Source organism: Lonchura striata, chromosome 11, assembly GCF_046129695.1.
Source record: "Lonchura striata isolate bLonStr1 chromosome 11, bLonStr1.mat, whole genome shotgun sequence".
Classification (NCBI taxonomy): domain Eukaryota; kingdom Metazoa; phylum Chordata; class Aves; order Passeriformes; family Estrildidae; genus Lonchura; species Lonchura striata.
In genome coordinates this window covers 7,294,587-7,315,826 of record NC_134613.1, presented here as the reverse complement: position 1 = coordinate 7,315,826, position 21,240 = coordinate 7,294,587, and the positions used below count along the sequence as shown (strand labels likewise).

General features: G+C 53.3%; 3 protein-coding genes across 4 annotated transcripts; 2 read left to right on the top strand and 1 right to left on the bottom strand.

Annotated features, from left to right (window-relative positions):
• Positions 1 to 2,417: 2,417 nt before the first annotated feature.
• Positions 2,418 to 8,058, bottom strand: PATL2 (PAT1 homolog 2). The gene is given in 20 exon segments (XM_077785803.1): positions 2,418 to 2,623; positions 2,821 to 2,973; positions 3,052 to 3,149; positions 3,227 to 3,367; positions 3,643 to 3,802; positions 4,047 to 4,189; positions 4,347 to 4,391; positions 4,670 to 4,770; positions 4,853 to 4,967; positions 5,082 to 5,220; positions 5,296 to 5,373; positions 5,491 to 5,645; positions 5,826 to 5,912; positions 6,017 to 6,184; positions 6,560 to 6,625; positions 6,734 to 6,802; positions 6,923 to 7,209; positions 7,332 to 7,434; positions 7,907 to 7,978; positions 7,981 to 8,058. Coding segments are annotated over 20 exon segments (2,298 nt in total). The 3' UTR covers positions 2,418 to 2,583.
• Positions 8,059 to 10,285: 2,227 nt separating this feature from the next.
• Positions 10,286 to 12,770, top strand: B2M (beta-2-microglobulin). 2 transcript variants are annotated; one of them, XM_021554134.3, is made up of 4 exons: positions 10,286 to 10,382; positions 10,541 to 10,826; positions 11,288 to 11,317; positions 12,503 to 12,770. In XM_021554134.3, the coding sequence occupies exons 1-4, from the start codon at positions 10,313 to 10,315 to the stop codon at positions 12,624 to 12,626; spliced, it is 510 nt and encodes a 169-aa protein (XP_021409809.1). In that variant the 5' UTR covers positions 10,286 to 10,312; the 3' UTR covers positions 12,627 to 12,770. The 2 variants fall into 2 exon arrangements, with proteins under 2 accessions (XP_021409809.1, XP_021409808.1); XM_021554133.3 differs by having other exon boundaries at positions 10,541 to 10,819; positions 11,282 to 11,317; positions 12,503 to 12,613.
• A 2,318-nt stretch (positions 12,771 to 15,088) lies between these two features.
• Positions 15,089 to 21,201, top strand: TERB2 (telomere repeat binding bouquet formation protein 2). Its single transcript, XM_077785993.1, has 8 exons — positions 15,089 to 15,152; positions 15,559 to 15,640; positions 16,898 to 17,043; positions 17,909 to 17,967; positions 20,113 to 20,201; positions 20,298 to 20,386; positions 20,456 to 20,594; positions 21,189 to 21,201. The coding sequence occupies exons 1-8, from the start codon at positions 15,089 to 15,091 to the stop codon at positions 21,199 to 21,201; spliced, it is 681 nt and encodes a 226-aa protein (XP_077642119.1).
• Positions 21,202 to 21,240: the final 39 nt, after the last annotated feature.

Genomic DNA, 21,240 nt, shown 5'->3' with positions numbered 1-21,240 from the left:
AGTCCCAGACCCTGACAATGTCACAGGATGAACCCCATATACTCACCAAGACATCCTAGGATGAGCTCTAAACCACTTAAGCCATCCCAGGATGTGTCACACACCCACCAAGATTCTCCAAGATGAGCCTCAGACCTTAAAAATGCCCAGAATGCGCCCTATACCCCACCAAGACATCCCAGAATGAGACCCATACACCCCCCTCAAAACACCTCAAAACAAGTTGTACACCACCAAAAACATCCCAGGATAAGCTTCATACCCTGGAGATAGACCAGGATGAGCCCTATACACCCCCAGAACAGCCCAGGATGAGCCCCATACCCTGAAGATGCCCCAGGATGAAGGCCATACACCTGCCAAAACCTCCCAGGATAAGCTACATAACCTCAAGACATGCCAGGATTAACCCCATACTCCCACAAGACATCCCCAGATAAACCCCATACACACCCTCAAGACATCCCAGGATGAGACACACACCTTGAAGATGTTTCAGGACTAACCCCATACAATACCCAAGACAGCCCTGGCTGAGCTGACCTCCATACACCCCAAAACATACCAGGATGACAGCCTATTGTGCTCGTTTATAACAAGCCCCATACATGTCCCTTCTCCCCCAAGACAGTGACAGCCCATGGTCATGGGTCACCACTATCCTGTGGGGCCAACAATCCTCTCAGGAGAGCACCAGGAGGAGCTGGGCAGGACAGATGAAACACCCTAGACTGCCATCAGCTCTGGATTAAAGGAGAACATCCAGATGCAGGTGAGTGATCTGGGGCTCCCTGACCTGCAAGACAGCCCTGAGCTGGATTCATTCCATGCAGAGGGTCTGTTTCTCCAGGTGGGAAGCACTGGGTGCTCTGAGCCACTTGGCTATGGGAGGGTAAAAATCAGATGTGTTTTCTTTCTTTTCCCTCAGCTGTGTCCTGTAATGGAGCAGCAAAACCCAGCAGAGATCTCCAACCTTCCATGCTAAAGAACTTGGTCTAGCACATATTTGCAGCCAGGTCACACTTTCATCCTTCATCCACACTGGCACTTGGGTAAGGAGCAAACAGAAAACAGAGCACAGCTTATCTTTATCTGAAGGACTTGCCAGTGTCCTCCCCAGCTCCTGCTATCAATGAGCAGCTGCTAATTCCCTCCTGCCTGAAATTCTGTCTGGGATTTGCAACAGCAAGAGCTATTCTTTCACTAGGTGAAACCCCACACTGGAATCCTCTCTAATCTAATTGCCTCAGTAAGGTTGGAACAAGGGGCTCACCCCTTGGATAATCTGCCAGTGTCACTCTTTTGAAGAGGATGGCTGTCCCAGAAAACTCCCTAAGGATAAAGCATGAGGAGCATATATATCCTCTAAGATGAGCAGGAGGAGATGCAGCTGCCAGAAGGAGTGGGAGATCCTCCCAGCTGGACTTTGCACTCTCTGAAGGAGGAGAAGCTGAGCTACATTGATGAGCAGTGGAAATAAATCCCACCCAAGCCCCCACAGCCTTATTATTCTCTGTAAATTCTCCCTTTGGCCCCTGAAGGCTTCCCTTTTAAAGGAATAGTTTTATCCACTTGGGGTTGGAGCTTGGACAGTCTGAGGATGAGACTTTAGCTGCAAACCTCTTTTGAATACACACCAGACTCTGGGTGTCAAGTTTAGACCTCTGGGTGGGTGGAGGTAGCCCAGTCCCAGCTGTCCCATAGGATTAGGCAAAACCCCACCATAAAACCAGGCAGGAGTTACCAAGATTCCCACAGTGGGAGTGGACACTGCACACACAGCCTCAGATACAAAAGTGGGGATCAGCTTGGGATAGTCAGAATTGCTTAGAAAGATGCCTCAGGGCACTTCAATGTGACCATGACTGGAACACTTCAGGCTAAATAGCCTTTGGGAGCTCATCAGAGACAAGAGGTGCTCTATTACCCACCCACATATGTTTGAGACCTCCCCACCATATCCCTCCCCATGTGTGCACCAACCTTTACTTCCCTATCAGGACAAGCTCTGACTTATCTTCCCCATCATAATGCCTTCTTTCCCAGCCCATTCCCCTCCCTATGTGCTCAGGTGTGTGGGGCCTCTGATCTCCTCTCCAAGCACTCCATTCTCCTCTGAGCATCCCTCCCCCCTTCTTGCCTTTTGCCAGATCCCTGTCCCAGACCAGGGGTCCCCCTGCCCAGCAAAGCCAATGGGACCACAGTGCATCCAACATAAACTGCCCCAAGAGCCAGAGGAGCTCATTAATCACCTTTTTATTTAATTTCAAGCACTGTACAGAATGTACATAGACAAAACCCACCCCCAGGTGCTCCCAGCGCCCCTCTGCCCTGCCTCAGCCCCTGCCATGACCCAGCACCCACCACTGCAGGGGGGAGGCCAAAATAAGTTACACTCACCCACCCCCGTGCTCCTAGGCATCAGGACAGGGTGGCATCAGCCCTTTGGTGCCAGCCCTGCCCCTGCCCGTGTCACCCAGAGTGCCCTGCACCAGGGTAAGTGTTCACTTCCAAAGCCACGGCATTGGGCCCTGCCTGTTCCCAGCACCACTGGCTCCAGACCCCATCCCCAGCTCCCAGGGCTCAGCAGAGCATGTCAGCCTCCGTGGGCAGCGGGGAGCACCTGCAGGGAAAGGATGAGGTTGGACTATCAGGGTGCTGATCTGTCCCAAAGAAGCAGAAGCAAAGGCACCAGGCTCAGCTCAGCCCAGTAGGTATCTGGAGATAATTCCAAGGGGGGATGGAAGCAGAGAGCCCCCAGTGCTCCCTGCTCCTGTTCTCCTGGGGATCCCCAGGAGAGCCATACCAGGCAGTACTCACTCAGCCATCTTGGTTGCCAGGTGGTAAACAGTCTGCTTGTCCAGGTAGCGGCAGAAGAGCAAGACGAGGTTGCTGGGCAAGAAGAGAGGCTCTGCCAGAGAGGCCGTAGGCAGGCGTGACAGCTCCTGGGACATCAGGTACACCGTGTCCGTCCTGGGGGCACCAGCACAGGGGTGAGCACCCCACGGAGCAGTGATAAACCCTCCCCCCCCAGCTCACTCAGCCCCTCACCATGCCTCGAAGTCCCCTCTGCACGGCTTCAGTGGCACATGTGAGGACAGCAGCCTCTCTCCATGGCTCAGCAGGGAATAGAGCAAGGAGATGCCAAACTGCAGGAAAGCACCAGGAGTGTCACAGCCAGCAGCAGTGGCACCCCAGGGACACAATGAGGCTCAGGGCCACATACCTGGTTCTTCAAGGCCATGGTGAGGGGGAGCTCTGAAGACTCGGGTAGAGGCCGGGTGAGCTCCTGCAGGACCTCGATGAGTTTGCTGAAGGTCATCTCACCCACCACCTCATTCAACGGGCTGTAGAGCAGGGAGAGAGACTGGGCAGGGCAGAGGGGAGAGCAAGAATCTGAGATCCTCTGACCTGTTACAGACAAATTCCCATCCCAGCACTTGGAGGGGTGGGTCACTGCCACCAGGACTGCTGGTGGCTGACTCCTGGAGGCCTTCTCCTCCCCATTGATAGGAAGAGGCTCCTGTCTCATGCTAACCTCACAAGACAGGTCCCCCTCATTGCCTAGGCTGCCACCCCCAGCAAGAATAGAGGAGGAAAGAGACAGCCTAGGTCATCCCTGCCCTGGCTGGAGGTGCTTGCCTCATCCAGTGTGTCCTTCTTCATGAGGAAGGACAGGTGGTAGGTGATTGTCAGCAGGATCTTCTCCCTTTGCTCTCCAATGAGGTGGGGCAGCAGCCGGGCCAGAAGCTTCTTGCCCTTCCGCACACACAGCACTTGCAGGAATTCATCTTCTGCCTCCCTGGGAACAAAGGCTCCATTGGCACAAATCTCAAGGGACCTGGGAGCATCTCTGTCCATCCAAAAGGACCAGCATCAGCTCCACTAGAGGACAAGATTCATAGACAGGGTCAGCACAGGCTGCAGTGATACATGGAAGGAAGGACTCAATCCTCCTGTGACCCAGACCTGCTCATCAGTGACCATCTCAGATCCACAAGGACCAGGACATGCTGCCTGCTCCTTTTCCCATGGCACAGACTCACTCTTCACTGCTGCAAGCCCTGATTTTCAAGGCTTGGTAGATATTCTCCACTTTTTGGCTCTTCTGCTCCTGTCTCTGGGACTGTTGCTCCCCCAGGGACATTTTCTGTTGCACCTCCTCTACTTCCAGCAGCTGCAGGAAGAGCTGGAGAAATGACACAGGGTAAAGAGGAAGCTTGGACACCTTCTACCAACTGGCTATCCAGGATCCTGCCTAGGGTAGACATCCCCTTAGAGAAATCCCTGGATGAAAACAGAAAACCTGGACCATCCTGCCCTTCCCCAAATCCCCACTCACTCACCTTCTCAATCCTGTGCAGCGCCCGCAGCCGGTGGGTCCCTGCAGCCTATGGGAGGGTAGAAAAGAAGGCAGAAAGTTACAGCCATCCCCAGATGCTGCCACCAGCACTGGGCCAGCTGCTCCCTGGGGATCAGAGGGATACAGAGCAGTCCCACATGGAAACCACAGCCAGAGGCTAGTCTCACCCCTTGGCCGGGCACAAACTGCCACTGCTGAGATGGTACCTCCTCCAACTGTGTGCCCCATCCTACTGCTCAGGGCAGATCCTAAAGCAGCACTTCTGGCAATTCAGGGTCCCAACCAGCCCAGCCTCCCTTCACCTACCTCCTCCTCTACGAGGGCGTGGTGCACGGCATCAATGGCCCGGCGAGGGCTGTAGCAGGTGGACACCGTGACCTGGCCCAGCGACCCAGCGATGCGCACCACTGCGGGAGAGCAGGAACACGGTGACACCACATCCCAGAACTCCTTGCCCAGCCCCCCCCAGTACCTGCCCCAGCCCTTCACCAGAGTCATAGGTCTCCACTTTTTGGATGAACGGTGTGACCAGCTTGGGGGGCTTGTTGCGCCTGCCCAGCAGCTCCTCCTCTGCCTGTTTGCGCTCCAGCCGGTGGTAGTAGGTCTGTAACAACAGAAAAAGCCAGGAGTTCCCTCCACCAGTCCTGAAGGGTTTCTCCAGCTCCCAAAGCCCCACCCTGAGGGGAACAAGCTGCAGGTGCTGCCAGCAGGAGCTCACCTGGTAGTAGTAGTCATCATCAATATTCTCACTCTGCAGCTGCATCATCTCCACCTTGATGACCCAGTCCTTCTCCTTGGAAGTCATCAGCCCAGCATACGGGTCCACTTTACGAGACCACAGCTTCTTGGGAGAGACACTGGCACAGGAGAAGACCTCAGCCCACTGTGACCACCCAGAGCCCCCCTGCCCTGCACCCAAAAGACCCCCATACCTCTGCACCTGCCTGCCCTGCCGCTGCATCAGGATGCGTTGGTGCTGCGGGTGAAGCTGGGTCATGTGGCCGGGTGTGCTGCAGGAGACACCAGACAGGGGTCAAGGGGAGTTTTGGGACACGTCCAGAGTGAGGTGACCCCCAACTGCTTTGTAGGGCCCCTCCAGTCCCACCCCAACATCCCACTCCGGCTACCTGAAGTTCAGCTGGCCCGTGGCTGAGGGGCTGAAGAAGACAGCAGGGTCCAAAGAAGAGGACATGGGCCTGAGGTGCATGCCATGGGGCCGCGGTGGGCTGCCCATGGTGGGGGACCCAGGCTGGAAAGGGGTCGGAGGCACGTACCCTGCTGTCTGAGAGGGAGAGAGGAGATCAAGGGTCTGAGCCTTCCCCTCTGAACATCCCAGAGGGGTCAGCCAGCTCTGTGCTGGCTTCTGGCTCCTATTCCTCTGGCAAGGTGCTACCCGCAGACACTGCCACTCCACGGCCACCTGAGTGGGGCCATGGCAGTGGCTCAAAGCCCACCACATTACCTGGTTGGGAGTGAAGACCGGAGGGGTCCTGCAAGCTGGTGGGAAGGGTTGAGGAGAGCACGGGGAGCGAGGAGATATCAGGGGTGCCTGGTGCAGAGCAAGACACAGGAGGTGTCACTCAGACAAGCCTGCACCTCCAGGGAAGGGAGGCAGAGAAAGAAGGGATGCAAGAGTAGCCCCAAACCTGTTACCTGCTGGAAAAAGCACTGGGAGAAAGGCTTGGGGGACATCAGTCTTAAGTCAGGGCACTTGAGCCGGGAAGAGCCCCCATAGCCCCTCTGCACAGGAGAACCAAGGAAGTCAAGAGCCATGCTGGCAGATGGTGGAGGTCTCTCCAGGACCTGAAGAATGGCTTTATCCTGTGGGGAGGAGTCAGCAGCAGGTGGGAACAAGGCACAGCTGGGAAAAGTTTAGCTCCCTCAGCAATAGGCAGCTCACTAAAACCTTTGGTCACAGCTCAACCAACACCAGCTGGGCTCCCACACTGGTAGTGTGGAGCAGCTGGAGACCTATGGGAATACCCAGCATGGGGCTCCCCCAAACTCAACAACTTTGCCTTCAAACCCAGGCTCTGCTTTGAGTGGGCACTCACAGCCTTGGCACCAAAGACACATCTGGGCACACCCAGAGCCATTTGGAGATGCCCAGGTGTCCCAAATTCCTTGTGTAACCCTTGTTCCAGAGTAATGGGGAGCCCTTAGCCACTCCCTGAAGGGCTGGCTGGAGGTACCCACCTCCAGCATGAGGTGGCGTGGGACACTGCCAGGGCAGGAGCCCCATGCTGTGGGATCCATTGCCAGCTGCAAAACAGGGAGATGTTGGCATGAGGCAAGTGAACAGGAGGAGAGAGCAGGGGACACCACAGGAGCCACTCTGCCTCATCACCAGATGGATGGGGACATTTTTACCATGTCCTCCTTGCCAAACTCTTCCCAGCAAGTCCCAATCCCGCTGTCCAGCACTGCTGAGTCCTGGCTCTGCAAGGAAGGGGGAGTTAAAGGTCTGCCTCCCTGCCCCGGTGCCCTCTGTGGGGCAGGACCCAAAGGTGTGGGGATGGATGGGAGAGCAGCAGGACCGCCCATCCCCTCACACATCACCTCCAGTGTGGGTTTGCTCCGCACAGCTCTCATCACTGCTGGGTCTCCCAGTTCACTGGGCTCCTTAGAGCACTCTTGATCATCCTCCTGTTCCACAGTCCCCAGCTCCTCTACCTCTTCCTCCAACTGAGAGTTAACTTGCTCCATCTCTGGCTCCATCCCACCTTCCTCCTCGGCCAACTCCTCAGCTGCTCTTCCAGTTGCCTCTACCAGCGCTTTGGCCGCCTCAGGGCTTATCTCCGGTACCACCAGGAGTTTTGGGACATCCTCCTCTGTGGAGTCTCGGTCTTAGAGGGGGGAAGCAGTGCACAGCAGGGTGGGTGAATGCCTAGGCAGCGTCCACCAGGGTGTCTGCTCCCCCCAAGTGCTGGCAGGTCTCTCCAACACCAGGACTCCCCTGAGGTCTTACCTAACCCAAAAGTCATCTCGTTGTACAGGTCGAGCTCCTCATCCTCCTCAGCCATCTCTTCCAGCAGAAGTGCATCCTCCACCAGCAGAAAATCCTCGATAATCTGGATTTGGAAGCAGCGGGTTCCTTGCTAAGGGAGAGATAACCCTAACATGTTCCCAAAGTGGGGGGGGGGGGGCACCCAACCTCCCTCTCACTCTACTGGTGGTGCCAGGCAACCCACAGGGCTCTCAGCTAGAAAAGGGAAAAGCAGGAGCCAGGGGCACTGCCAGCGAGGACAGGACCCGCAGCTCAGCCCACGGACGCTGCCGGCACCTGCGAACGCCGGCACGGAACGGCACCAGTGCGGCTGGGCTGAGACACCTTTAGGCTTCAGAGTGAACCCGCTACGAGGGCACGGGCGGCTCGCGAGCGCAAGGCTGGGAAGAGCATCCCACCAGCACCTCCAGGGCAGAGTCTGCTCCGAGACCGACCGCGCCGGGGAGCGCCAGCCCCGGAGAACGAGCACCGCAGAGGGAGCGGGACGCCGTGAGGCGGCGGCGGGCAGAGGGGAGCGGAGCAGGGCAGGCACTCACAACGCGCTCGCCGCCCTCCGCCATCCCGCGGCGCCGCCTCCTCCCGCTCACCCACCCTCCGTCCGTCCCGGGTCCCTCTACGGGACCCTCGGCCCCGCCGCCCCCTTTATGGGCCGCCCCCGCCGCCCCGGCATGCGCCTGCCGTACAGCATGGCGGCTCCCAGCAGCGTCCTGCGCCTGCGCACTGGCGCGGCCGTGCCCCGCACGAGCAGCCCCTGGGGCTGGGGGCGCGGTGAGGATGGAGAGGGGCAGTGGCCGTGACCGCAGCTGCGGCTCTCGGAGCACAGAGCACCCCTGCCCGGCTTTCCCCGCTGCTGCCATCGCTCCTTGACTGCTGTTCTCAGAGCTGATATCCTTCTCAGGAGTTATGGAAAACTGGTGGGATGTGGTCTGTCAGGATTGAATTTCTAGAAGGTAACACCGAGCACAGATGTCAACACTAACACTATAAACTTCTGCATCCCACAAAGCATAGTGGGTTGCCCTTATCCCCCTAAATTACCCCCCTGAATACTAGGAGCACCGTGGTCATATCACCTGGTCCCAAATAATTCTTCCAATATTCTGCTAACAAAAGCGGAAGTGTCCCAGAAGTGGAAGATTTGGCTACTCTAACCAAATCACTGTGGCTTTTAATAAATGTCATGTGGAAGAGTTGTGCTTCTCTTTACTGGGAAATTCTGACAGGTAGTGTGGGTTACAGCAGAGTCATTGCCAGGGATTCACATCCCAAAGGGCCCATGGAAAAGACCCATGTCCTGCCATCCTCTCCCTGAGATGAGGGGATTGGGCAGAGCCAGATTCACCTATGGGACACTGGGGTGGTGACTCCTGCTGTGGTGACCTAATAACAACTCTGCCACCCATGGAGCACTCAGAGATTATTTCTGCCAGAGCCCTGAGATCCCTGATAAGTCTCTGGCCACAGCTGCATCTGTTTATCCCACACTGAGAAAAACATGGAGTGTTTTCAGCTGTGTGGCTGGCACTTCTCACTGAGTAAGCCAGCAAACCCAGCTGGAGCTGGGCCAATGGGAACTGATAACAAGTGTTTTCAAGACTTTCCCTCGCTTGGCCTCTCCTGATTTATCTGCTGCCTTTGGAGTGTTCTCCATACATGCTTTGTTAATTTAATTTGTGTTTTAATGAATTGCATTAAGAGGTGCATTAAAAAAGCAGGTCCTAAAGGAACTTAGTGTTTTGGTACTTATACCATGCTGCTGTTTTCTCTCTATTAGCAGTGACTTTCTTTTCTTTTCCCTTTATTTTCCTTCCAAGCAGCACTACTGGGACACTCAATGGCATTCCTAGCCTCAATGGGCTTTGGTGCTCAGAGTTCTTCTGGAGGAGGCAGCAGAAAACCTGTTTCTTTGGTGTTAGAATTCTCATGTTTTATGTCAGGGAGTCTCTGCTGTGCTTAAACAACAGTCAGTTTCTCACCCTGCAGCTGCTGGAATGAGACATTCCACACAGGTTTTGAAAGAGGTTAAAAAAGGCAGGTGGATGGCTTGCTCCCCCATAGGCTGTTGGTGTAATACCGGCCCTGGATGCAGAATCTTCTGCAAGAGGTGACTTTTACCCCCTTTTAAGTTGGTAAAGCTGTCTGTGACCATCAAGTCAAATCATTCCTCCAGCACTGCCAAGGCCACCACTAACCCATGTCCCCAAGTGCCACATCCACAGGACTTTTAAATCCCTCTAGGGATGAGGACTCCACCACTGCCCTGGCAGCCTGTGGCAAGGCTGTACAGCCCTTTCAGAGAATAACTTTTCTCACATATCCTATCTAAACCTTTCCTGGTGCTACTTGAAGCTGTTTCCTCTTGTCCTCACTTTTGTTCCCTGGGAACAGAGCACAACCCCACCTGGCTGTCTCCTTCTGTCAGGGAATTGTAGAGAAAGAAGGTCCCCCCGAGCTTCCTTTTCTCCAGGCTGAGCCCCCCCAGATCCCTCAGCTGCTCTTGGTGCTCCAGCCCCTTCCCCAGCCCTGTTCCCTTCCCTGGACACGCTCCAGCCCCTCAACGTCCTTCTTGTGAAAGGCGCAGAACTGACCCCAGGATTTGGGGTCAGCAGTGCCCAGCACAGGGGTCGGGCGCTGCCCTGGGCCCGTGGCCATACCGGGACTGGTCCAGACCAGGTGCCATTGCCCACCCGAGCTCACGTCCAGCCGCTGTTGCCCGACGCCCCGGGGTCTCTGCCCGGGTCTCTCCCCACATCCAGAGCGGAACTGAAAGCGAAAGCGCTTCCATGCTGGCTCGCACAACCCCGCAGGTCCCGTTCTGCCTGGAAACTGATAACGTAGAGGCCGCTCCGCGCCACGATTGGCCTGGATTCCGAAGGCTATAAAAGGCGGAGACCGGGTGGGGATGGGGCAGTCGGGAAACGGCGGGGCAGCGAGGAGCGGCGATGGCGCGGAGTGCCCTGGCGCTCGGCGTGCTTGCGCTGCTGGCGCTGCTCGGCCTGGGGGCGGCCGCTGGTGAGTGCCTGGGGCGGCGCGAAGGGTCCTGACGGGGGTGGGGGGCTGCGGGGTCCCGGCGGCTCCGGGTTACTGTTGCGGGTGGGTGGGCGAGTGTTGGCATGGAGGCGATGCCCACGGCAGTCCCGCTTCTCACTCGCCCTCGCCCCTCTCTTCAGAGTCGCCGAAGGTGGAAGTTTACGCCCGTTCACGCGCCGAGGAGGGAAAGGAGAACATCCTCCACTGCTTTGTCACCGGCTTTCACCCGCCCAAGATTGACATCAAACTCCTGAAGAACGGGGAGCCCATTCCCGGCGTCAAGTACGGGGACTTGTCCTTCAACGAGAAGTGGCAGTTCCAGCGCCTGGTCTATGTGCCCTTCACCCCCACGAAGGGGGACACCTTCTCTTGCGAGGTGGCGCACTCCACCATGCCGAAGTCACGCAATTACCTATGGGGTATGTTGTTCTCTCCTGCATGCTGTAGCGCCTTGTTTTATATCCATGCTGTCTCAGTTCCTGTTCCTGGGAAGCAGGGTGTTGTAACGGAGTGGGGTGTGAAGGTTAGAGATAGAAAGCTGATTTGGTTTTAGCTGAAAAGGCTGTTACGCGTACCTGTGAAGGATTCAGGGAGGACACGCTGTTAATCCATGGGGATTTGGTGATGCCGTGTCACTCATCTCTGCCTTGGTGAACTTAACTAGAAAGTGACGGGTCGTGCAGTGAATTTTTGCTTTATATTGTGTAAATATAAAGAAGGGCGCAGCGGTCAGGGCTGATGGTGTTGACCTTGCCTCAGGTACAGCTGAAGGCAACTCTGGTTACCACACTGGGGCTGTTTCCGGGGGGAACCTTGTGGGGACAGAGAAGAGGGGGTGCCATTAGCCCCCAAGTCTAACACTCTGTGCTTCTTTCCTGCAGAACCAGACTTCTGAGCTGCGTCTGGGGTAATCCACGGTGAGTTATTCCCATGCTGTGTGCCATGCTGGTAAGGGAAACACAGGCCCATTTCTGTAGGGAGGGGGGTTTGAAAAGCTGAGGAACAGAAGGAACCACACCCAAAAGGTAGATCATATTTGGGACACAAAAAAACCCTCTTCCCACACTCTGACTATTTTGGTCTGGTTTTGGCCATACCGTGCCTACAAGAGTTCTTTGCTCCAAAAAAGGAGAACTTTTGAGAAAATATTCTCTGCATGTCGTTGCTGCGTCATCTAGATACCACAAAGAGTTGTGGCAGGTCCCCTAGAGCTTCCTCAGGCCCTGAAGTGCTGTTTCCTGTCAGGGGAGGAGCAGGAAGTCACTGTACCCGAGATTCCTGTGCCTCAGGGTGAGTGGCAGGCTGGTTAATCCTGTGGCAGGACAACGCTCTGTGGGATTCATGAGGCACAAACCAGAAACACTTCTGGATTTGTTCACCGGTGTCTCAATCTGAGGGCTCCAAGTTCTTCAAACTATCTGTGTGTAACTGATCTGGATGTAGCAATGGGGAAATTCTAGTTTAACACTTGATCGGGAAAAGAAACTGAGTATGTGGCTCAGCTTGATGTAACCCTGGTTGAAACAGCGTAGGTCTGTGCCCTCTTAGAGGCTGGATAATGATTAACTGTTCTTGGGACAAGCCTTGACAGGACCCTTATATGAAATGCCCCAGTTCCTGCAGAGCAAGAGAAGGTTGTATACAGTCACTCCTCTGGTTTGTCACACACCTTTGGGCAGTGGGGGTGTGAGCCTGGCCCCAGGGCAGGGTCTGCAATGTGCTGTGCTCACACAGCGCCATGGCTTCAGTTGGTGGGACATTGGTGAGGGATGCCAAGTCTGGCTGGAGGTGGGACGTGGGTGATTTCACTTTGGTCGGGGGGACAAGGATTTACTGAGCTGGCGTGGAAAGAGTTGAGAGCAGGACAAACTCCTCCCTGGGGTGGAGAACAAGGATACTCTTGACTTGTTGAGCTCTGAACTCCACGAAGGAGGGGACAGAAAAGAAGTTTCTGCAGGATTTTTACCTGAATCTCACTGGAAGGTGGTTCTGCACGGATGCTGCAGTCAGACTGCTCTGAGGAAATTGGTTTTTAGTCCTAAAATAATTGCAGTTGAAGGTGTCACTAGAGTGACTAATGTCAATCTACTCTCTCCATGCAGATCTGGGATATCCTTCTTGCAAGTCAGTCTTCTCAAGCTTCTGTCCATTGTTCATCATAGCCACAACACTGATCAACGTCCTCTCAGAAATTCACTAATAAGCCTTGTTAACAATATCACTTAGCCACAGCATCAAGGGAGCTCTGCAGGTTTTTTGAGCATGTCGCTAAAAATGCCCCCATTGCAGCTTAAAAAAATGGTAACTCTTCACTGTTAAAATTTTTGCAGGATTTTTATACATTAATAAACTGATAGTCCTTAAAATGTTTCTTCAGAGTCATTTGACAAGCTGATTTCACAGGCTGTGATGACCACTGGCTTGTGGGTGGATATGTAACCTTGGTGGTATGATGGGCAATTGTGCTGCTTTTATCCCACTGAGAAGATGCAAGAGCACTTTTCCAAGTGAGAGAGAATTAAAGATTTTTTTTTTTTTTTTTGCTGATGTGGTATCTGCCTGGCTGGAGGCTCCTGTGTGGCTCTGAATGGAAGGTACAAAGTTTAAAAAGGGATGAAGAACCTTGGGGATGCAGGGTGGGACACAGAAGGAGCGATGGCAGGGACTGGCTCACTCTAATGGGGACAACTCTGGCGGATGCATCTTGGGGCATGCGATGAGCATGCTGAGCCTGGGGGAAGCAGATGTGTGTTGGTGAATTTCAGTTCTGGTTTTCTCTGTGCTTGAGCCCATGGAGAAGTGCAGTTCAGGCCAGTCCACTGTTGTACTGTGGGGGATTGATGACACCACCCAAAACCAATGCTTCTGCCATCAACACATTTTTATTTTATGAAGAAATCAGAATGATTGCTTGAGGAATATTGTATCCAAATGGATTTAAGCAGGATCACGTGTATGGGATCAAGGGTTCCTGGTGACTCACGTCATCCCATGTCTCTTCTTGGGTATATTAAGATTTGCTGTTATGGTGTCTCAGAACATACACAAGATTTTTGATGGATATTGTCTTGTTCCACAGCTATTTTCATTATAACCGATTTGTTTTTGTTAGGGATTTGGAAAATCCAGGCTGTTGCAGTTCTAACACCCTCATGGTAGGTTGCTGAGGGGCAGGGCCCGTTACAGGGATCCCTTTGGGTTCATCAGAGGGGTATTAAAGGCAGGACAGGCCGGGCTGTCATGGCTGGGCAGTTGTGCACAGTGCTCATCTCTCAGCATGGGACAGCAGTTCACAACTCAGCCTGCAGCACCAGATGTGCTCTGGTAACCAGGCAGCCCCAGCAGCGCTCCTTGTGTGAGAGAAGATGGCCTGGGAGAGGGGAAAAGATTTCAGCTTCTCTCCCAGAGACCCCCGTGGAGCAGCACAAGGTGCTGTGTGAGCTCAAGGAGCTGTGGAACATGTCCTGGCCTCCCATGGATCATGAAGGGGCCACCAAAGTGCTTTCCACCACCTCAGCTTCACCTTTCCTATCATCAAGAACACCAGAATAATTGCTGGGTAACCACTCTGCCAAGACATCTTTATCCTAATTAAGACAGGAGTGGAGTAAACTGCAGAAACTGAAGATTCTGTTGAGGCAATGTGAAGTGACCCTGTCTCCAAAGGACACGTCATCATCTTCCCACACTGGGGACATGCCCTGTTTGCCTCTGTGGGATTTCTCTGTTCTTAAGAAACATTTTGATGGTTTACTCAAAAATCCCCTGTCTGTGGGAGAACAACACATGCTCATGCCAGAGGCTGATTTCCTTTAACTGCTGGATTTCAGAACTATGTCCAGAAATACCTTCTCTGTTTTATCCAGCATCTTTGGGGTTCTGAGGTACTCGGGATGTTGCTCTGCTGCTGCTGCTGGCAACAGTTCCCCAGGGATGGGGAATCCTGAGGGATATCTTGGGAAGCTTCAAGCATGCAACAAGCCTCATTTGTGATTTATGAAATAAAAGCATTTTTTCTGCAAGCAGTTTCCAGAATCAGCAAAATGCAAGTGCTTTTCTGAGAAAAGCTTCTAGGAGAGCAAGGTTCGAGCCCAACTCCTAACTCTGCACGGGACACCCCAAAACCCCACCCTGTGTCTCAGAGTGTTGTCCAAGCGCCCTTGGAGCTCTGTCAGGCTTGGGGCTGCCCTGGGGAGTTGCTCCAGTTCCACACTGAAGGGGAAGAACCTTTCGCTAATATGCCGCTTAAAGCTCTCTGACACAGCTCCGCCGGGTTTTCCCAGCACCGCTTCCCCTCAGGGCGGTTCCCGCCTCCCCCCAGCCCCTCAGGGCTGTTCCCGCCTCCTTCCAGCCCCTCAGGGCGGTTCCCGCCTCCCCCCAGCCCCTCAGGGCCGTTCCCCTCAGGGCGGTTCCCGCCTCCTTCCAGCCCCTCAGGGCCGTTCCCCTCAGGGCGGTTCCCGCCTCCTTCCAGCCCCTCAGGGCCGTTCCCCTCAGGGCGGTTCCCGCCTCCTTCCAGCCCCTCAGGGCCGTTCCCCTCAGGGCGGTTCCCGCCTCCCCCCAGCCCCTCAGGGCCGTTCCCCTCAGGGCTGTTCCCGCCTTCTTCCAGCCCCTCAGGGCGGTTCTCGCCTCCCCCCAGCCCCTCAGCGCCGTTCCCGCCCTCGGGTCCCCTCAGGGCGGCTCCCGCCGCGATGTTCCGCGGACACCGCGCTTGGTTCTCGCAGAGCGTCAGCCCGGGCCCGCGGGGGCTGTGGGGTGAGGGGGCCAGACGACAGCGAAGTCCAGGGAGCCCCGGGGCACAGAGCCGGGAGGAATCCGCGGGGGAATTGGCAGGGGCACAGCCTGTCACCGCTCAGGGGGAATCAGGAAGGGAGCGCAGCCCCACCATTCCTCAGCAGGGCACAGCAGTGGGGACACAGCCCTGTCACCCTTTGGTGGGACTGAGACCCACACAACAGAGCAGAGCATGAGTCTGGCCAGTTTCCCCACGCTGAGGAAAAGCCCTGGGGAGCAACGGGAGTCCCACAGCCATGGGGAGCTGTCACAGCTTCCACTTCAGGGCCCATCTCTGCGGCCTCACAAGCAGCTGTCACTGTGCCAGGTCACCCCGAGGTGGGAACCCCCTGGATGCCATCCTCACCTCACTCCCTGTCCCCTGCAGCAGACGGTGGCGGGACGATCACCCACTGGCTGGATGCTGACTACCTCTTCAGCAGCGATGCTGCCCACCCTGACACCCGCAGGTGGGCAAAGGAGGCTTTGATGTATTTAGTGAAAAGTGTTTCATAGATACTGACATCTTGTAAAAGTCAAGGGTGTGTTTTTAAAGTCATGGTGTGGATCTGCCAGGATCTTACTGCCCAGTGGGGTCAGGAAGACTCACACCCACATTAAGCTTTAGATAGATGGCATAGAGAAAAATCATCCATGTGTTGAGAAGGGCTTAACTGTGATATAAATTATTAACTTGGTTTCTTGCTGGCTGTGAATTATCGTCTGGAAAGTCAGCATCTAAAACAGAGGTGATAAAATTCCCGAGGAAGAAACCTAGTGCTAAAAAGCAAGTGTGAATTAATGGTAAAAGGAAGCACTGGGGTAAAAATGGATGGAAAAAGGCTGAAATGCTTAATTTAAAAAAACAGAGACTTATGGAACATTTGTACTTATTTAAGGAAAGTCTTAAGGACCTTCCTCGCTTCCTCAATATCAGTGAATATTTGTATTTATTCATTATTTAGTCATGTAAACATATGTATGAGAAAGGAAGCTGCAATGTTTCTTTTGGGCTTTGCTAGGCTGAACTAAGTAGTTTCTTTTTGACACACCACTGCTTAAAACTGGCTTTGAATTTTGGAATCTTTCAACCACCTCCTCCAGCTAAGCAAGGGGAATTCCAGTAAACACAGAATAACAACTTCTGCAACAACATCCGGCCAGACCAGTCCTGGTTTGGCAAAATTCCTCCAGGGGAATTGGGAATTCTGGATAATTAAAAAAAAAAAAAAAAAAATATATATATATATATATAGTCAATGTATATAGTTAGATAGCTCCTTGTGAAAAAAATGTAATCAATTATACACATCCTTAAACCCAGCAAACAAGATTTATTTCCCCTCTAAGGAGGACAGTGAGGGCTGGAACATCCTCCATCTCCAATTCCTTGCTCAGCTGTATGAGTAGGAGCCAGTGTGGTGATAGGTAATTGTAGAAAAATCCTGTCTTTGCTCTCCCCGGAGTAGTTTCACCTCAAGAGCAGAGTGGGGCTGTGTAATCCCTAAAAATGCATTTACCCTTGTCCCTCCTCCATGCTGCCCCTGGGAGGTGCTGGCAGCTGGGACTGTAACAGAACGTGACTGGTAGAATCTCACAGGTAGAAAATCACAGAAAATTAGGTGCTTTTAGCAAAAAATCAGACCAGACAACACTCCTCTAAATGTTTTTGTTTTGGTTTGCATCCAGGTTCTCCTTTGGAAACCAGCTCTCTTTCTCTCTTCCAGCATACACGAGAGTCTCAGTTACTTGGAGGGCAGAGCCACCGTCTTTCACTCCTGTTACCTCTCAGCGTGTGTGAGCATCGGCGCTGGAGAGAGGCCCTCGGTGGCTCTGGGCCACTTCGTCCTGCCCCCTGCCTGCCTGCATGAAGGTCAGGCAAAAAAAAATAATCTGGGGATATTTTCCCAGGGAAATCCCCCATGAGTACAGCCTTGGTGCAAACCAGAACTGACACTTGTCTGCAGGGAGGGACCTTTCCTTCTTGCTTGGGTGTGGCTCTTCCTCCCAGAGAGCAGAGTATGATCCATCTGTTGTCACAGAATGGGCTTGACCTTGAACATTCCCAGGATGGGGCAGCCACAGCTTCTCTGGGAAACCTGTGCCAGGCCCTGACCACCCTCACAGGGAGGAATTTCTTCCCAGTATCCCATCTAACCCTGCCCTCTGTCAGTTTGAAGCCTTTCCCCCTTGTCCTGTCACTCCAGGCGTTTTTCCCCAGTCCCTCTCCAACCAACCCCTGGAGCCTCTTTTAGGCCCTGGAGTCTCCCTGGAGCCTTTTCTTCTCGAGGTGAACACCCCCAGCTCTCCTAGTCTGGCTCCAGAACAGAGGGGCTCCAGTCCTTGGAACATCTCCATGGCCTCCTCTGGACACTCTCCAGCAGCTACATGTCCCTCTGCTGTTGGGAGGAGAGCTGGAAGAGCACTGCTGCTCCTGAGAGGGCCAGAGGGGCAGAGTCCTCACCTCACCTGCTGCCCACACTGTGGGACGTGTTCAGGACACATGGCCAGGTCATATCCATGAGCTTTTCATCCACCAACATACCCATGTTCTCCTCTGGGCTGCTTTCAATCCATCCTTGCCCACCCTGAATTTGTGTTTGGGATTGCCCTGGCCCAAGGGCAGGACCTTGCATTTGGGCTTGTCCCCAGAGGCACCTGCAGGGCATCACACTGGCAGCAACTGCCACAGTCCTGTTTTTTGGTGCTCTCACAGTCACTAATTTTGTTCTTGTCAGAAATCAGAAGGAAAATTGGCCGGTTTATTTGGGAGAAGGCAGACGCCCTTGAAGAACAGGTAAGATGAAAAATTTGTACTGCACATGTATGTGCTGGAGGACGAGCTTGTGCTGAGCAGGGAGCTTTCACAGGAATTTAGGGGGAAAATAGCATATATAATTTTGGGGAATAGGGGCAGGCAACTCAGGAAGCATTTAAAGACATCCTTAGGTCATGCAGAAAGAAGAAAATCAGAGAGGTGAAAGCTCAGTTAAAACTTAATCTGGCCACCTCTGTAAAGAATAATACTTTTATAAATATTTTATTAATAAAAGGAGGGCCAAGGAAAACCTCCATTCTTTATTGGAGTGTCCATCACCAAAGACTAGGAAAAGGCTGAGGTGCTTAACACCTTCTTTGGCTCAGTCTTCAACACTAAGACTGGTTGGATCAGGACAAGCAGCCCCCTGAGCTGGTAGACAGACATGAGGAGCAGAATGGACCCCCAGAAATCCAGGAGGAGGCAGTTACTGATTTGCTGTGCCACTTAGATGCTAACAAGTCCATGGGCCTTGATGGGATCTATCCCAGGGTGACGAGGGAGCTGGAGGAAGAGCTTGCCAAGCTGCTGTCCATGCTCTATAGTAAGTTCTGGCTCACTGGGGAGGTCCCAGATGACAAGTTATTAATGTGACACCCATCCACAAGAAGGGATGGAAGGAGGATCTAGGGAATTAACAGACCTTTCAGTGTGACAGGTGTCAGGGAAGGTTATGGAGCAGATCACCCTGAGTACCATCACACGGCACTCCAGGAAAAGGAAGGGATCAGACCCAGCCAGCATGGATTTAGGAGGGGAGGTCCTACCTGACCAACCAGATTTCCTTTCATGACAAGAGGACTCACCTGGATGAAGGAAAAGCTGTGGATGTGCCTACCTGGACATCAGCAAAGCCTTTGACACTATTTCCCACAGCATCTCCTGGAAAACTGCAGCTCACAGCTTGGACAATTGGTGTCTGGTCACCAGTGGTGTCCCCCAGGGATGAGTGTTGGGCCCAGTCCTATTCAGTATCTTTACTGAAGATCTGAATGAGTGGACTGAGTCCACCATTGTCAGATACACAGGTGACACACAGTTGAGTGGGAGTGTGGTTCTCCTGGAGGCTAGGAAGGCTCTGCTGAGGGACAGACTGGATCAGTGGACCGGGGTCATTTGTATGAGGGTCGACAATGCCAAGGTCTGGGTCCTGCACTTTGGCCACAATAACCCCTGCAGAGCCAGACTCGGATGAGTGGCAGGAAAGCATTCCAGCAAGAAAGGTTCTGGGAGCGCTGATCAACAGCAGCTGAACATGAGCCCAGGTGGCCAAGAATGCCAGTGGCACCTGGCCTGTGTAGCCAGAAGGACCAGGAAGTGATTTTTCCCCCTGCACTGGGCACTGCTGAAGCCCCAACTTGACTGCTGTGTCCAGTTCTGGACCCCTCAATTCAATTCAAGAACATTTTGGTGCTGAAAAGGGCCAGAGAATGAACTGAGCCAGGGAAGGGTTTGGACCACCAGGAGCAGCTGAGGGAGCTGGGGGGCTCAACCTGGAGAAAAGGAGGCTCAGAGGGGACTCTGCACAACTCCGACAGGAGAGTGGAGCTGGGTGGGGGGTCAGGTGCTGCTCCCAGGGCCCAAGGGACAGGATGAGAGGACATTTCCTTAAGCTGCACCAGGACAGGTTTACACATCAGAAAGAATTTCTTCCCAGAAGGGGTGATTAGGCACTGGAATGGGCTGCCCAGAATGACTGGATGTGGCACTCAGTGCTCTGGTCTGGTTGGGAAGATGGTGATTGGCCATTAGCTGGACCCCATGGTCTTTTCCAACCTAATTGATTCTGATTCCTTGTGCTTGCTGTGCTTTGTGTCCCTCCCAACATGGCATCCTGGGGGCGGGGACAGCACTGCAAGGATTGTCTCCCTTGACCAGACATACCTAGTCTCTCAGCAGTGTGCTGTTCCAGGGATTCCAATTGCCACAGGCTGAGCTCAGTCCTTTGGTGCAGTGTTTTCCTATCCCATGACTACCCACTCTCCTCTCAAAGCAACTTCCCAGCACCTTTGAAGCTGGAATGCCCTTAGATTTAAAAAATTTATGCACTCAAGAGTGCATCCCAGGTGTTCTGCAGGTGACCCAGGGCACAACTGTAACTCATTCTTGTGCTGATATTCACAGCCCGAAGAAAATCCGACACAGGAATCAGAAACAGCAAGAAACAGCTGTGAGGAAGAATCAGAGGAAGAAGTGCTAGACCTGGCTGAGAGGTATTTTCCTACCTTGAGTGATGGGATTTGAATGCACCCCTGATTCCAAGCAAACCTAACACACAGATTTTTTTTTTTTTTCCCCTCCTGATACAGCAGTGAAGAAACAGACTCTGAAGCACCTGCCCAGGGAGAATTTCCATACCGTGCCCTCCAGGAATACCCGATAAATAACATGGTGACAGGTAAATAAATACACCTGGAAAGGGCTGCAGATGGAGCAGGGACTCAGTGAGCCCATCTTCCCTCCACAGGCTATGCCTCTGCACAGGACATGAAGAAATATGAGGGGGAACTCCATGACTTTATCCCCGGCACCTCGGGCTATGCAGTGTACTGGGTTCAAAGCAAATTTAGCACTTCCTGTGAGAAGACCAAAATGAAGAGGAAATGGTAAGGAACAGGTGGCTGGAGCAGCAAAAACTTCAATCTAAGAGCTGCCAGATGATTTATATAAATTATCTGACTGCAGCTCAGAGCACTCAATGTGTTATTTAAGTACTGGCTGCAGTTATAGTATTTACTTCTTTAAATAACTACTTAAACTAAATTTCACAAAAAACATAAATACAGACATTTCTCCTCAAAACAGAAATATTTTCTTTTTATTTTGGGGCAGGGGGGTGGTGGTGGTTTAAGCTGTGTTTTAACTAGTTTAAAAATTTTCCTTGGAGTGGCACACAAAGGTCTCCTTACTTTCATTTAATTAAGGAATTTTAAGACTTCTCCCTTTCATTTAAGCACTTGGAAAAGTAACTTCCATTATGGTACAGCCTGATCCCCGGGCTGTCCACTTGGAGGAAGCACAGGTAAACCTAGGATAGGCTCCCACAAGCTCCAAGGAGCCACCACGGCTGTTCTCCCACTGCCCCAAAGGCAGGAGAGCCTCCAAAGTAACAGCTTTGTACTTCACACCCCAAACAACCAGGAAAGAACCCAAAAAGATGCTGGTACACATGAAGGTGTTGAGTCCTCTGTGTGCCCCAGCGTGGCACCCTGAGAACCCACCCGCCCCCATCCCTTGGGTGTCTAAAGACCA

Coding starts and splice junctions, on each gene's coding strand:
- B2M (XM_021554134.3), top strand. CDS start 10,313: ATGGCGCGGAGTGCCCTGGCGCTCGGCGTGCTTGCGCTGCTGGCGCTG. Junction 10,383..10,540: donor CGGCCTGGGGGCGGCCGCTG/GTGAGTGCCTGG, acceptor CCCTCTCTTCAG/AGTCGCCGAAGGTGGAAGTT. Junction 11,318..12,502: donor TGCGTCTGGGGTAATCCACG/GTGAGTTATTCC, acceptor CTCTCCATGCAG/ATCTGGGATATCCTTCTTGC.
- TERB2 (XM_077785993.1), top strand. CDS start 15,089: ATGTTCCGCGGACACCGCGCTTGGTTCTCGCAGAGCGTCAGCCCGGGC. Junction 15,153..15,558: donor GGGCCCGCGGGGGCTGTGGG/GTGAGGGGGCCA, acceptor TGTCCCCTGCAG/CAGACGGTGGCGGGACGATC. Junction 15,641..16,897: donor GCCCACCCTGACACCCGCAG/GTGGGCAAAGGA, acceptor TCTCTCTTCCAG/CATACACGAGAGTCTCAGTT.